At 36.0% G+C, this 17371-nt stretch overlaps 1 protein-coding gene across 2 annotated transcripts in view; it reads right to left on the reverse strand.

Moving 5' to 3' along the window:
- Positions 1–15866: 15866 nt before the first annotated feature.
- The window catches only part of GLRA3 (glycine receptor alpha 3), a 76132-nt gene continuing 74627 nt past the window's right edge, over positions 15867–17371 (reverse strand). The window contains exon 10 of one of the 2 annotated variants that reach the window (XM_041395676.1): positions 15867–16139. In XM_041395676.1, the coding sequence (XP_041251610.1) occupies positions 15867–16139 (273 nt within the window). The remainder of the gene's footprint in view (positions 16140–17371) is intronic. The other variant, XM_041395677.1, reaches the window with a different exon arrangement.

Consider the following 17371-nt stretch of genomic DNA (forward strand, 5'->3'; position numbering starts at 1 on the left):
CTAAATCCCTTTTTCTGGGCACTTTAAGCAGACCAGATTCTTGTTTACTGAATAATTTGAAGACTTGCTCTTTTATACTATTGAATGAAAGTTGGCTCCTCCTTTCTTCTCTAGTATACAAGGTCATTGTGAAGTTTATGGAAATTGTTTAAATGCTCTCCATTTCCAAACAGCTGTGTTTGGAAGTTGTGAAACCGAATTTCAAGTCACAGGTTGTTGGAGAGTTGCAGAAGTTGCTGTGATGGATCACGTGCACTGTTAATGTTGATCTGGCATTGTACCATATGCTTCTAAACAGTCACAGGATTGACCAAGCAGCAGCAATTAAATGTAAAATAATAACTGCATCTACTTCTTGGAAGGAGTTTTTGTGACCAGGAAAAATATGTGCCTGTGGCTTCCTAATGGCCCTGATGTGACAGGAGTCCAGAACCACCCAGGGAATTTCCATGTTCAATGTAATGTGTTCTATTGAAGCTTCATACTTATGTGGAAATATTATCCAGTTATCCTTTTTTCTCTTTTCATCATCTCCTTTCATTTATGGCTTAAAAAAACCCAAACAAAAACAAAAAAAACCAAACAAACAAACACAAAAACAAACCAACAACAAAGGCAGCCACTGTAAAGTTACAGCTAGTTTTCAGATAGGTATTTTGTTTCCTTAACTGTGGTTACAACCAGCCCTTCTTCTCTATTAACTTGTATTTTTGTAGTAATTTACCCCATTGCAAGTATGGAAAAAGCAAAGTCAAGGTTATAGAAACTCTTGGATGAGCTGTAAGTAAGAACAACAATGCCAGGATCCTAGGGAAAACAAGCAAACAAATAAACAAACCAAGAAGAAAAAAAGGGATGGGAATTCTTCCTACCATGCTACGTAATGAATTCTGACTTCATTCCTCTTTCAAGAGAACCCATTTCTCTGCATCACAGATATAGCACCACTGAAATAACATTCTGCCACTTATTTTAATACATTTAGTAAACCATGAGAGCCATTAAGTATGAACCATAAGATGAAAATCTTATTAGAAAAATAAATTAGGGTGAAGAAATAAAAGACTCTTTGAAACCTTGAAATTCTCAGTGTCTTATTACTCCTTACTACTTACTCTGCTTCCCAAGGGGACACATAAGCTCATGTTCCCTTTCTCACAAAGAAATCAGAGATGAATTGATATGGAAGAGAGAAGCAAAAGGACAGCTCACCATCCCCAATTAATGGTTATTCTCTTTTCTTTAGAAAGTGCTTAAGAGGACATATATTCCACAGTGGATCTGAGACACCTGATATAAAATAAGTTCACAGTTTACATCAGAAAAGCTTACTTTTGATGGAGGAAATACTTCACTGCCTTCCTCATAATTTTAAAACTAGTGTCTTCTTCTGTACATGTTTTGCACAGATAATAACTGTATGAGACTAAATGTACTAAGAATTAGGTTTCTTTTCTTGTTTCTTTAATAATTTAGGAAAAATCTTAGCATTGTGTTACTAATGTTTTTTCAGATGTTTGAAATTACATCAAGGGAAGCATTTGGATTTGCTGACATTTCTGGAATTTGGAAGGGTATCTAGGTCTTTTTTTCCCCCATGTGCTCTCTGAAATAACTGGCAGTCCCATTTAATAATTCTTGACATGCAGAACAGTTTGGCAGGTTCAGGGAAAAATTAAAAATAAGTATTGATTCTGAGCACATTGTCCTTAGCAACGGGAAGGAGGGAGTAGAGGTGTGGGTGTATTCTTGGAAATATTGGAAACCAAAATGTAAAAATATTAAATTGTTTTGCTGCATTTATTGCAATTTAGATCATTGCAATTATATAAAAACTCAAAAAATTTAATTACGTACTCTAGGTGGGAAAGAACTTTAAAAACAGTTTTCCATAGAGCTACTACAGATTTCTGAATTCACCTTCTTCAAAGGCTTTTCTTCTCACTACATCCAGATGTCTTTCTGTAAATGACACTGTGATGACCTAAATGTGTCAGTGCTTTAATCAGCAAATTCAGATTTTTCTTTTCTCTCTCTAAAAAAGTATTATCATGCAACAACACACTTTGAGGAATTATACCTAAGATGTTGTTTTAACATTTATCACAAAATTTTTCCATTCAATAATAGAAACTCCCCCTCTTTAGGTGCCAGTTGTATGCTGAGAACATTCTAATAGCTCTCTAACACTGACAGAATCCTCCATAAGAAATTGGTTTGTGCTTGTGAGCATATATGCATGAAACAGGAAGGATGGAAAATCTGTTTTTTATTTTCTGAAAGAAAGAAATGGCATGAGTTGAATAGTTGCTCAAAATTTCATGCTTTCTTCCTTAAAAAGCACTCTTATTACAGCATGTGAATAATATGTATCTTGGCTTTGACAGAGAAACTTTGTTATAATTGAGTGATGGGGACAGCTCTACTGACAAAGTCTTTAAACTCTTGAAGACTTTTGAAGCTGGGGAAGGAATTTTAAAAGAAAGGTTCACAAGAAATGAGAAAAATATTTTTCTCAAATTAGTGAAGTAGGAGGCTTACTAGTATTTTTGCACAAAAGAAAATCTATGGATTAGTACGGCTCAGCATGAATCAGTAGAGGCGTGCAGCTGTGAAAAGGAAAACATATAAACAGAACTCTATAAGCAAAATAGGCAAAGTAATCCCTCTCCTCTGCACCTCACTAGTGAGGCTTTCATTAGAATACTTTGTTCAGTTCTGTTTTTGCCTCTCCAAAACAGGTGGAGGGTTGGCTGAAATCATGTAGAAGAGAGAAGGAACAACGATTTCAACTCTGGAAACCATGATCTACGAGGAAAGAATAAGTGATTTTGATTTTGTTTTTCTTGAAAAACAAAAGGGAAAAAGAAAAGGGTATGGTGTGGAGAAGGAATGCAATAAATAAGCCATTAGCAAATAGGAAGGGAGTAATGCTTTCCCTGTTTGTTGTAGATAAAATGAGAAATAATCTAAATTGCAAAAAAAGGAGTTATATAAGATATTTAGAAAAAAACCCAGCTTTAATAGTAAGAATAATGAGCTGCTGAGAAGCTGGAAAGTTCTTTTAAAACACGTTTACCAAGTGTCTGTCCACACATATGTATCTGATTCTCCGTTAACTCAGAAATCTCTTTTACTTCTATGATTTTTGGTTCACTCACAACACACATTTTAGGTACACTGAACACATAAACTTGCATCACATAAATGGTATTAGACCTTTTTTCCTTAACCAAAACATTTTGTTATGGAATATTTCAAGTGCATCCCTCAGCCTCTGGGATGGATTCATGTTGGAGAAGTTGATGGAGAGCTGTCTCCCATGGGAGGGACCTCACATGGCAGAAGATGAAGAGTTTGACGAGTCTTCTTCCTGAGGAAGGAGTGGCAGAGACAATATGACATGAGCTGATTGCAACCTCCATTCCCCATCCTTCTCTGCCACTGAGGGGGAGGAGGTAGAGAAAATCAAAGTGAAGTTGAGCCTGGGAAGAACAGAGGCGTAGTGGGGAGGTGTTTTCAAGATTTGGGTTTGTTTCTCACTACTGTGGTTTGATTGGTAATAAGTTCAGTTTATTTCTCCAAGTTAACTCTGAGATTTGCTTATTACAGTAACAGCTGGGTGATCTCTCTGTCCTTATATTGAACCATGAGCCTGTCCTTATATTTCCTTTACCCAGTCCAGCTGAAGAAAAGAGTGCCAGAGTGGCATTGGTGGGCATCTGGCATTCAGAATGGGTCAGTCCACTACAAAATATCTGAAAATAATGATGTTATAATTTTGTAGTTATAAGAAAGCTAATTATTTAGACAGATCTATTTCATAAGTAAGTTTTACTCTCTACAATATCCAAGGATGATTCCTCTGCAGGTAAAATATTGGTAAAATCTGTTTCATCACCTGTGCAAATGTGTTTCATTACCTGTGCATCACCCTGTTTCTGGTGACCAAAGGGAAGTTCTTACCAGCACAGAAACTCCAGGGAGGCAGTTTATATTGTGGGACTTTGAGCAGTGTCAAAAATGTCTCTGTTCAATGGAGTATCTGTTTGGAGGGTACATGCAGAGTCTGAAGTCCACTTCCTTCCACAAAGGATTAGCTCTGTTTTAATATTATTACTCTCTCGGGAAAGACAAGGGTTTTTATTGTTTAATGAGTTTAAAATGTTGATACAGAAAATTTCAACTTGGGTTTTCAAGTGAGAAAGGAAAAATAGCGTGACCCATTTGGGATAACTATGAATATTCTCTAAAATTTGAAATAAAACCACAAAAGCAATCTTTTTCTAAACCTGAACTCAAATATGTTGTTTAGAGATAGGTGATTTGAATATTTCTTTGCTTGTTCTGTCCTCTGCCGACTATTTACAGTCTAGATATAAACAGCACAAACAAAAATATTTACTTGTTTCCATAGGTTTTTATTCCTATTAAAGAATTAAAAAAAAAAAAAAGTAAGCAACAAACAAAACAAACAACAAAAAACCAGATTGGAGGATAAAAGAAGTCGCAAAGTGGTATGATGAAAATAATTTTTTTTGGTAGTGTTTCTGGATGTTGCATGATTATTTTGTTACCATCTCTGACAATATTTTCCATGTTTATTTTACTAGTTAAAATATTATAGTATAATTGAAACCAGCCACTCTTGAGGTCTGTAGAAATATTTTTTCTTAAGGCAGAGCTAGATTTGGTGGCAGTAGAATTAAGAGACTTGATGGCAAGCATATTTTACAGATGTTCAAATTTGGTTCAGATGCTGGAGTTCAATTTAGATTCTACTGCACTTTATTTTTATGGACAGAATAAATAGCTCATTAACTTGCAGGCACACAACAATTAAGCACTGGAAAGAACTCACAGTTTGCTTAACTCCCTGAGTTTGGAACATCTGTTTAGGGTCTGAAGTAAACTGAAGGTTTTCAGAAAAATTATGTCAAAGGTGATGATACAATTTCCTTTGAAAAAAAAAAAAAGTAATTAAAATTCCAGTTAAAATGGGATATATAACCACTGCCTTTTGTAAGCAGGTAGACCATCCTGATCCAATTTCTCAGACATTTTTGCTTTTGCTTCAGACCCGCAAAACAGAGCCATCAGTAACTTCCCAAACAGGCTTGACGGCAAATTGTAGTTCAAAATACATTCAAAGAAACTCCAGCCTCTAACATTCTGTCAAGGACATTTCCTCAGAAAATTGCAACCACAGAATTAACTGAGTCGCCCACTGATTTAAAATATTGACTATGAAACTTGAATTACCTTTTCAATGGAGACTTGCATCAGGTAGCATGGACGGGTATGCAAAATTTGTAACATTCCTGCAGAGGTGATACTATTTTTTCCCAGGTACAGAGCTCAGAGTGGTCTGGTAGCCTGGTTACGTACTATGTAAAAAATTTGTTTTGGGTGGTTTTGCACATGCCCCAAGAGGCATGCAGGTTATGTTGCTCTGGTGGTCACAAGTAAAATATTCTGCTTTAATTTAAAAAAGGTTAAGTAACCTTACAAGATTCACAGACCAGCTAATGCTGGCTGTACCCTGAAATTACCCTGCAGACATCTCATAAGTATTAGAGAGTGGGATATGGCTGGATGAGAACTAGAACAGGCTCAGGAGAGATTATGAGGGTAGACAGGAAAAGAGAGTATGTAGGATTTTCTGTATATTTACAGTAATTATCCTGCATTCCCTTTGGACATCCTAAAAGAATTGTGCCTCCCAGGTGAAAACAAGGAAGGAATAAAAAAATTATAAGTTATGATAAAATTTAGACATAGGTTTGACACTTTGAAAATACATAGTGAAAAAGATAATTATGAAAGACTTAAGACAACTTGGACTTGCTAATTCTGGAAAACTTTTCCAGAATTAGGTAGTAAAGGAAGAAGAGAGGTGAGGAAGGGGTCTAAGTACCTAAATTTTCTAGTAACACTTATGCCAAGACAATGCTTGGGGTTTTCATGTTAATCTGAGTCCATACTTTCCCTTGCAGGGAGTGCCAGAGTAGGAATGCAAGCATGAGCACTATAAGTAAGAATAAAGTATTAGAGGTTTAATAATCTGAAAGACAATGTACCTGTTCTACAAATGGAGTAGCTGTGTGTAGTGTTGATGCCAGTCACGGGGCAGAAATAACCAGCAGGTGAGCAGGGATAACAAACCAATTTAATACACTTGCCCTGTGTCACAGGGTGGTGTTGGAATGTACTGCCTTTCAAATGACAGCAGCATTCCTGAGGTGTCATTAAGGAATAAAAGAATTAACTCAGGGGTGAAATCAGTATGTAAGGACCTCTCCGAAAAGGGCCTTCTTATATCAAGATTGTGCCTGAACACAGAACTATTGCCTACAATCAATAATAAATTCTACCTGTTCCCTCATCTAGCAACTGCTTTGCTACTGCTTCAGAATTATTCAGAAACTTGTTTGGTCTCATATATTTGCAATAACAAAATTCAAGGTTATTTTTTTTTGTACTTATAAACCTTAACTAAATCTGAGGCTACTGGAAAGGGGACAGATTATTTTTAAAAGTGATTTTATTTTCTCAAAACTGTGTAGTATAAAATTGTTTTTTTTTATTATGTCTGACCACGGTGGTATACAATTCAAAAGTTTCCCATTGAAGTGAGATATGCCCTTCTTTTGTCTTATTTTTCCTGACCTTCTTTTACTGTCAATGAAGTTAAATACGAAGTGTAAAGTATTTCAGTTGAATGATCATTGAGGAGAGCCTGCAAAGCCTATGGGGAAAAGAAAGAATCTCAATAGTAATTGATTTTAAGTCATAAATACTTATGTGAACCTTAAGCATACAATTATTTCATTAATTTTGGAGAGATATTTTATTGACTACTACTAAATTCAAAATTAGTAATGTTCATACTGGTGCTGTTTAATTAGCTTGTAAATAATGAAAGAAACTGTATGTTGTACTCCCTTGAGAAATGAAGGACAAACAATAAAAGGATGTTGGTGGTACAGTGTACTATCTATTCTAGTCTGCAACTATTCTGTAGTATCTATCTATAATAACATTCCCAGTATCATTTCAGATCAAAGTTCAGAGTGTTCTTACTGCTATTTCCATATTTGTTCAGTGAATGTGTAAAGGCGTGAAGTCTGCTAGGAAAGCAAGAAGGTGGTGATACAACAAGGTGTTACAAGACTGAGTTACAGATTTACATCATTAAGGTTGATGAAGTGTATGGGCTCACCTCATCTTAGCTATGACATAATATGAAGTTATCTATTCCTCAATGAAACATATATATGTAATAAAATCATAGAATAGTTTAGGTTAGAAGGGACTTTAAAGATCATCTCATTCCAACCCCTCTCCCATGGGCAGGGACAATTTCCAGTAGACCAGATAGCCCAGAGCTCCATCCAACCTGCTCTTGAACACTTCCATGGGTGGGGCATCCACAGCTTCTTTGTGAAACCTGTTCCAGTGCATCACCACCCTCACAGGGAAGAATTTCTTCCTAATATCTCATCTAGGCCTGCTGTCTTTTACTTTCTGGTTTCTATCCACTCCCCCTTTACCCATGTAAAAAGTTTTCATGCCCCTGCAAAAAGTCTCTATCTTTCTGGAAGTTTCCCTTCAGCTACTGGAAAGCCTCAAATAAGTCACCCTGAAACTTTCTTATACTTCCTTCTTTGTGTTTATGACGGCATGACGACACGTGTTGGAATAAATGGAAAGTCTGTTTTGCATATCTAATAAGTGATGCATTTGTACTTGTAGCTACACCTGTACTCTGAAGGCATCCTTACCATGAGGAATCTACTCCAAAGGTCTTCAATGTTTAATTTTGTTTCTAAGACAGCACCACCTCAAAATGTTTCCAGCACTTTCAAAATTAATTATGATTTGAAGAATGACTACTGATTATATTTCATAAATTTCTTTCTTAATAATGACTGTCAGGGGGTGGAATGTCTTCAGGAAGGATGCATTTTGCTAAGTATTTCTCCTTGAACAAAAAGCGTTCCCCGAAACGTGCCGCAATCCGTATGAGGGGGCTCCATCTTGTGGTGTAATTTATACTGTCCTGGGAAACGAGCGTGCCTTTGCCACAGTGAAGAAATGGGGGGGACACCTGCTTCCTGTGTAACTAATGACGTGTAGTTGAGGTTTGTAAAAATGTCCAATAACCTCCTACTTTAAATATGTTAAGCCTAGCTCGAGTAACTTGTGGACTTATTCTGAGCCCTACATGAGGTTTACTTTTACTTCATACAGAATCACAGAATGGGTCAGGTTGGAAGGGACTACAGTGGCTCATCTGGTCCAATCCCTCTACTTAAACAGGGCCACCCTAAAGCATGTAGCACAGGATTGTGTCCAGACAGTTCTTGAATATCTCCGGGAGTGAGACTCTACAACCTCTCTGGATAATGTTACCATGCACACTCACCCACACAGTAAAGTTCTTCCTCATATTCAGGTGGAAAACCAGCACTTTTAAAAACAACTCTTTAATGTATTCTGTACCTACTGAACATGCCTAATGAGAATAACCAAACACATCTGAAGTAACACTGAGAAGTTTTCAAGGCAGGTCAGTGTGTTATTTGGCTTGTTAAGAGAGGAAATAAGACATAAGTGGGTTTGAGGCTGAACTCAATACCTCAGTAGAGGTTTTAAGTGCAGATTACTTAAACGGGGAATAATAGTACAAGAAAAATATTTTCAGCCTTGTGAGGGAAAGTTCTGCCCCTGGGGAGCAAGAACCCCCAGGCCCCAGTGTGTGCTGAGGGATGGACATCTGGACAGGGGGTGTTCAGAACAGAACCACGAGCCAGAAACATGTCCTTGTGACAAGGACCCCTAATGCCAGGCTTGGCTGCCCTAACAGCGTTGCCAGCAGCTTGAGGGAGGTGATTGCTCCCTTCTGCTCAGCACTGGTGAGCCACACCTGCACTACAGTGTCCAGTTTTGGGGATTTCATCAACTCATGCAAAAATTTGTGTGCAGTATGTAAAGGTGATGGAGTCAGGCTCTTTTAAACAGCACTTGGTGGCAAGAGCAGAGGCAATGAGCACAAACCAAAACAAAAGATGTTCCATTTGAATATCAGGAAACACTTTTCACTCTGAGGGGGACTGAGCACTGGCACAGGTTGCCTGCAGAGGCTGTGGAGTCGTCATTGTTGGAGATATTCAAAAGCTCTCTGAACATGGCTGTGGGGAACTGGCTCTAAGTGGCCCTTCTTGAGCAGGGGTTTGCACAAGATGACTTCCAGAGGCCCCTTACAACCTCAGCCAATCTGTGGCTTTGTAACTCCGTGAAATAGATGTTTAAATATATCACTTTTGTTAATGAGAAAATATTATATATAAAATATATACTTCTTTACTAACTTTTTGGAAATATTAATACATTTTTGAGAAAGTAAGATTCATTTCCAAAAGGAAAATTGCTCTGTAATTCTAGGTCTGTGACTTTCGAGGATTGTTGTCTTGGGTCTTAAATTCACAAGCTTGTATCTTATTCAGAAAAAAAAAAAAAGGTATGTTCTCAGATCTGATAATGTGTAGATAATACAAAATAAAATCCACTGTATGGATTATCTGAAATTAAATATTTTAAAAATATTTTAAAATGTCTAGGTATTTCTAAAATTAATAGGTCGCTATATATGCAATAATGAAAAGAGGATATTTGATATGTCTTTCCAGAAAATTGTGTTGAAAGGGCCACATAGTTTATGCCATAAATCACATATTGATCTCTTTAAGATCTGTTATTTCTTTTTCCTGTGATTCTCAGGTCACTTTGCCTTGCTGTTACTCTCTTTTTTTAATTGCTTGTTGCACACCTGGTATGGTGCATTTGCAGTTTTCATGCTCTGGGAACTGCATACCTCATCATGAAAACATTTGCTACTGCAGTAGTTTCATGACGTTGCTTGAGAATATATCTGAACGAGGGCAGATGTACCAGCTGTGCTTTGGTTTAGGGAAGCCAAGATGGTATAGATCTGCTGGAGCAAGAGCTGTCACAAATAACAAAGATCTGAGAGTTCTGCAGGTTCTATGAAGGCTCACTCAAGATTTCTGCTAAGGCTTCTCTGGTATTCTTGTTTCATTTGACTGTTCCTTAGAGAAATTTCCATTTTAGAAAGCTCCAAGCTACAGGTTTGCTATACTGCATTACTTGCAATTGATAGTGGAAACACTTAATTTGTGAGTATGTCAAAGTTGCCGTTTTGTGTCCCATTGACGTGATAAGCAAACGGAGAGGTGGGAACAGATGTCACCTTTTGTCATGTGTGGGCAGGGAGTGAAAAACATCTGAGTTCCCTCCTAAAGACAGGGCTGTTACTGACTGTGCTCTTTATAAGAGCATTAACACTGCTGTAACCAGATTAGAAGAACTCAGACTGTTCTCAAATGACTTCTTATCTGCCAACTTCACGTTTTCTATCAAGGAGTACCTAGGAGGTGCTCAGAGACCTATAAAATATTCATAAGCTATTTTGCTGCAAGTGAAACCCTTTGCCTTTTTGATAATAAGTTCAATAGGACTATTTTGGAGTGGCTGTACTTATTTCAATAGGCATTTATCAAGATAACATTCCCTGAGTTTTCAGAACAAGGGTTTTTAGAGCTAGAGCCCATATAACAATCAAAGGCACTCTAGTCAAAGGCACTCTACTCCTCCTCTCTCTTGCTTTCACTCCTGAAATACTTAATGGTAGTGCACGGTAGCTACTGCTGTGGGTTTAATCCTTTTTTCCAGTGGTGCTGTCTGTTCCTCTTTTGACTTTAAATTCATTTAAATTCAAAAATATAATAAAAATTACTTCACAGTTCCTGAAAAAAGATAAGTTTATTTTCTTTTTTGAACAAAATATCTACAATGACATTGATGACACCATATATTTCACATTTTTAACTCTTCTGACTGCAGAGAATGTCAGTTTAAGTGCAATATGATACTGTAACACAATAAAAAGGAATTTAATAAAGTCCATGCACAACACATTTATAGATTTTTACCAAAAAAGGAAGTACTTTGAGATGAAATTGCTGTCAGAGAGAACTCACAGGAGAATATTTTGAAAATTCACAGACAAGTTATTAATACACTATCATATAATTTTTTTTTTTTTCTCACTGTAGCCTTTAAAAAGCCAGAATCACTAACACACAAAATACCATATATTATGTTAAACCTTTATGTCAAAAGCTTATGGCACAATTTCTTTTTATACAGCTCACAATTCCACATTCATGGAACATCAGTAGCTACTTGAGTCCATTTAATCTGTTAATATCACTCTGACGCACATTAAAATACAAATATAAGAAATGCTTCTTGCATATTTCACAGATGAAAGTGAAGAAGTGCAGTAATATTCAAGAATGTCAAGAAGACAGGATGAGCCAACACTTTTTTTGGCATTAATGTACTGCTTCTAGCAATCTAACCTGCTTCCACAAGCCTTCCAAACTGATAGTACTTCAGTAATTTCTGTAGGTTATTGTTGCCTGAAGACACCTTTTCTGTAACCACTCCAAAACAGAACACCCGTTTTACTACTAACAAGTAGTCTGGTTTGAGATTTATGTTTTTCTTCTTAGTTGTCTCAAAAAGGAAAAAAGCTGTGAAATCTGATATTGTACTCATCTAACTAACCACATGATTGGGCAGTAAGATGTGGATAAAGTTATTTTACTACCTCACAGGGGTACTGCATGTATTACTAGCTCATTCAGCAGTTTCACATTTTAAGGCCAAATTCTATTCTGTTGCATTAGATTAATTTCTACGAGCTCAAATGAGAGCAGAAGCTGCACGAAAAGTGTATCTTTTGCAACCAATCATGTCAGCTTGGGCTGGGAATGTTATAAATAAATTAATTTCCTTCTACTATAAAATTATTGCTGAAAATAAAACTTTTTCTTTTTCTAAGGTTAAGGAAGACTTTTTATCTTTTTCTATTGTTAAAAAATATAAGGTTTTGTACAGTTTATTATATTCTATCTTTATCTACATTATCAGTCTACAGTTCTGTAAGGGATTATACACAAAGTGGAAGCAATATCTCACTCCTTAAATGTAAAGTGCACATTTAATCACCTAAATATTTCTGTCTAGTGAGTAAACAGAATCATCTCTCACACATCACACATTATTCTTTATAAAGCAGATTTTGGAATAAGTGGTAAGAAAAGGAATCCAAAGAAACCTAATGTACGATTGAGCTAAAAAAAATAATTAAATCTTAAGTAAATGCTCTATTCCTCCTGAATTACACTAACCTGTTAAACAATACTGCTTGCTGTCAAAAGTCCTTGAAAGTAAAACGTACTTTATTTTGGTGTTAAAATAGCTGAGTTCTAAGTAGTACGATATTAGTATGCCTTATTCTCTTACGTCTTCATGTAGTTTATCAGCGTTATAGAGAAAAAAGCCATCCCTCTAACCATGCAAGCCTATTGTCTTGATATTTGAATCTAGTTTTAAAAATAAAATGCATTTTGCTGTTTGGAATTTAAGTAGTTTGGCACAGTGATAGTTGAATATTTCTACTGCACATCTAAGGGGCTTTTCTTCTCCTCTCTCAAGGTACTGGAGTTTTTTGCCTTATGAGGGGATGTGGCCACATCTCTGTTTAGTGCAGAATGAAAAGACAGTCCTGTAAGAGTTTCCAGGCTCTGCTTTGGGCTGTCTCTCTCCCCTGTTCTATGCACAGCCCAGACTTTTCATCCTCTACATTTCTGTTTTGCTTCTCTTTCTATCAAGAAAGAGGATGGTGTGGAAGTCAATCTGCACAGGTAGAAACTACTGTCACAAAACAACACAAACTTTGCAGCAGATGATATAAATTGTTTTTATCTGTAGTTACTGCTTCCACCTGTGCAAGTGTGCCTAACAGAGACACTGCAGGATTGGGAAAAATACTAAGGGTGCTTGATCACTTTTTTCCCTTTATGGTGACTGTGTCAGCTCCTCAGTAGCTCTGTTACTGGGGTATTCCTCCAGATCCTACAGTGTCTCTGTTCTCATTGTGTTACAATATCCTTCTAGTGCCAGTATTGAGGCATAGGGCTGATCCACAGAAACATGACCTGAGAAGTAAATTGTCTGCACCTATGTTGAATGATGACTTGGGACAAAGCTGCATTATCCGGTCACACAGGGATTGTGCTTATGAGAAGCTTTCTTGTGTGGCTTTGCCAAGGAATTGTCCCCTGCAGAGCCCAGGTCCAGTGATAGCGAAGTGAGGTAGCAATTACTTTTGCCTAATGAATGGGTTCTTTTCTAGATGTAAGAGGAAGCCTGCTAGATGGGATTTGCCTCAAGCATTATCTCCGTGATGAGTTTTTATCTGCATTTCCACTGTCTCTTTGATGGGAGTGCAACAAAAATACTGCAGTCTGGTAAGTACTGCAGAGTACCTTTCAATTCTTGCATCTTAACTTCATTTCCTGCTGCTTCATTATACAGTTGCAAAAATATAATCTCTTACAGTAATCTTAGCTGATGTCAGTAGCTGTTGATTCCAGCTTTGCACAGAGGGCTGCCATGCCTGCTGGCAGTTTTGGACTACTCCTGTTGTCAGTGATGAATAGCAGGCATTTGTGCCTTGAAGTTTCTTATAATCTTAAATGACATTTCTTTTTCTCTACCACTTGACTTTATACAAAGTAATTCAGGAATAATCTAAATGAAGCTTAAATTTAAAGTTATTATTCCTTTTGAAAAACATATTAGTGGACTACAGAGGTTTATGTTACCTTGGTAAATGTTATGGTTCCTTTAAAATGTCCACAAAACCATCAGCTCCAGAGAGTCTTGGTTCCATTGTATCAAAACAGAATCACATGCCAAATGTTACGTGCATTTGAAAACAACCCTTAAACAAAATACAGTTGGTTTTGCTGATAACAGAAACATGTTAACAACCTTTCCATACAATATAACTAACCCTAACTTTGAAAGAGGTGAATATCAGCCATAAATTCGTGATAGCTCCTCAGACCTTCATAAGCAAATGAGATTTTTTAGAACATGCACATAAAGAAACAAACAAAAAAACCAGACAAAATATCAGAAAAAAACACCCCCAAAAGTGAATTGAATTAATTTTAGATTATAAATGGAGCAAAACTATAAAAGAATAACAGTTTTAAAATAGAAATGGATTATACGTATTCTTTCTGAATTTCCCAATTTAACAAAATGTGAGATCTACTGTTATAGAATCTCTCTAGGTTATCCTGAGAGGAAAACAATAACAAACCAAACCAAACCCCAGGTTGCTATGTTACAAGCCCCATGCAGAGTTACATTGCTTCTGTTACTTCATATGCACCATGCCTTTGGCAGTGCACCAGATGTTTGCCTCCAGCTGATCCTGCTTTTGTATACACATTCTGATCATCAACAAAGCACACATTTTAAACATGTCCAAGATAAAAATATTTTGCAATGAGAAGCAGCCTCACTGGCTGGACTTAGAGTATCTAATAACTAAATGCTATATTTCCACATCATAGCATGGTTTTGTTTTGCCAATAGATTGACAAAAGTAAATACTCTTGCCTGGACACTGTGCCATAAATGTGTTCTATGGTGTTACAATTCAAAGAAGCAACTAATATGGCTTATTCAAACCTAAACAGGGAAGATCTAAGAGTTTTAATAGTTGTTCTCTTATTTATTAATGTGGAATCCAGTAAAGTAAAAGACCATCCAGATATTTTTCTTGTGTTTTAGAAGAGCTGCATGTTTTTCCAAAGTTGTGACGTGCTTCTTAACCAGTATCTAAATCATATTAACAAACTTCAAGGAATGAGTCAGAAATTTTGACACATTCATAAATTAAACTTCCTGGAATTATGTAATATATAGGAGATGAATATGCATAAACATAACCGTATTCATGCCCCAAATGCTTCAGCGAAGCAGTTGACTCTTTGCTTTCTGTTTTGGTCCAAGATCTCTTTGCATTGAATCAAAATGAAGCATTGCACAATTTTGATGTAATTTGTCTATTTCACAAGCTGAGTTTTATGGATTGAGGAAAAAACCCTTAAAAATATAAAAAGGATTGAAGAATATGCTTCAATTATCAAAGTAAAGGTAAATAAATGATAAAAAATCCTTTGCAGGAATCAATGCTTTACAAATTTTATTATATTTCTATAGTATATAGAAATATACTGCAAAATAGTATATATTTCTTTTTTAGTATATAGTAGACTGTTAGGCTGTATACCTTGTGTTGAGATTATTTCAACATACATCTTCCAGGGGAACAGTAATATGAAGTACATAGAATAAATTAAATTACTTAAAAATGTTAAGTATGTTCACTGTAAAACCACCGGTACTGTCTCTAAGACTAGATCAAGTCCTTTAAGCTGTTTTCTCCAATCAGTAATTTGTTATTATATTGTAAAATTAAAAGAAAACTTAGAAACACTAATCTATTCTGTAATACTGTGGGATTCACCTAGGGTATTCTGGAAACATTTTCAAAATTAAAAATGCACCAGAATTTTAAAAATTTAAGGACCATCAAAGAGTACTGTACAATTATACCACTATGTAACAGTATGTATAAATACTTGGCAGTAAAGCTTCAGTAGAGAGTGATTTTCAATGAAAAAGTTGTTAATATTTAGTTTGACAAGGAAAGTTTGCAATAGCAGATGTATCTTCTCTGGGTTTCATTCTTCCATCCCACCGTAGCAGGTCACTGCAGGCCATGCAGGATTCTTTTTCTCCCCCTCATTGTTTTTAACTCTTCCAATCACTTGTCTGATATGCATTTCCAACAAAAATCCTCCTGCTGAGTGTAGCAGCCAGATCTTTATGTACTGCAAGCCTGAATCTTGCTACTGGTGAATGTCCTCATGCCTGATGATTTTGTAGATTACCCAGTAAAAAATGTTGAAAATCAGAAAGGCTAATGGGAAACAAGCTCTGGATATTGTGTCTATCTTCTTGGCCCGGTCAATGAATACCTTTCTCATCTCATCAGGGCTTTTTGGTACAGGTTGAACAGGATTATTTGGCCCCTTTTGTGTTATTCCATCTTTTGCTTGCACACATGGGCCCACTCCATATGCTGTAATGCTAAACTGACTGTCACGTGTATCATCATCCTGCTGGAAGAAAAAGAAAAAAGAAAGAAAAAGAGCAAGAAGTGGGGTTTTTTTTTTTTTTTTTTTTTTTTTTGGTATTTTTTTTTAGTTATTGTTTACAGAAATCTCACCTGCTGCTAAATACCAGTTGCACAATTATCTCATTGACTTCTTGAATCCACACCTTATCTTAACTTGTTGGAATTTCATCCCTATCAGTCTAGCAAAAATATTGCTGGATTGTTAACAAGCATGGAATTTTTCTGTTTGTTTATAGATTCTGTAATTTATTTAGAGAAATGAGAAAGCCTAGCAAACTAGTGGTAATTGGGCACACAACTTCTGATTTGGTTTACGTTTCCCCATTTACAGCAAATATGTGCAGTCTTCAAAAGGAGAAATTTCACACTACTCTTTTAGAAAGCAGCTATTGAGTCAGTCCATTGCCTCACAACTCAGGATCCTGGCCTCTAGAGGTGCTCATCATAAAATCACTAATGATATGCACATTCATTATATTAGTGAGAATTCTGCCTATTTGGCCACTGTATATTTAATTAGTCTTATCTATATATCTAATTTCTGCTGTTCCCTATGAATGCATCAGATAAAAAGAGTAATATGCAAAGTGTCTTAGTTTAAAATAAAGGAAATGGAAGCTAAAGGCCAGATTTTTATTCTGACTCATTCTTTTGTCAATTCAGGGGAAAACTGGAAAAGACATTCAGGATTAGGGATCTATAAAAGAAAGTGATTCTTAATCACACGGCACAGAAACAGTAGATGTTTTGAAGATATTTTCATAGCATACAATTTAAAAATATAGCTTGTGTCTGGAGACATCTTGCTTACTTCTCTTTACCTAGGTATCCTCAAGTAATAAAAAATGCACATATGCAGACAAATAAATGATGCATAATCTGTGAAGTCAGGGCTAGATTTGGTTCTGAAATATATTACAGGGTACTCCCTCTTTATGTAGACTACTCAAGAGTAATTATGTGATTTTGATGGCATTCACCATTTTTCAATACTAATTTTAAATTCAGGAATGTCAATTTTTCGTGTCTAATTTAGCCTAGTTGCTTTAGGATTTTACACTTTTACGAAATATAGAAATTATTACATTAATTCTTAAATAAGTATTTTGAAAATTTATTTTTATAAGTATTATAAAAACAGTTGAGCAGTTGTAATTTTTTCTTCTGTAGGAGAATTTTTGATATTTTCAATCTCTTCCTAGCTAAAATTAAAAT

The sequence above is a fragment of the Onychostruthus taczanowskii genome, unplaced genomic scaffold, assembly GCF_017590055.1.
Source record: "Onychostruthus taczanowskii isolate IOZ18803 unplaced genomic scaffold, ASM1759005v1 scaffold12, whole genome shotgun sequence".
Classification (NCBI taxonomy): Eukaryota; Metazoa; Chordata; class Aves; order Passeriformes; family Passeridae; genus Onychostruthus; species Onychostruthus taczanowskii.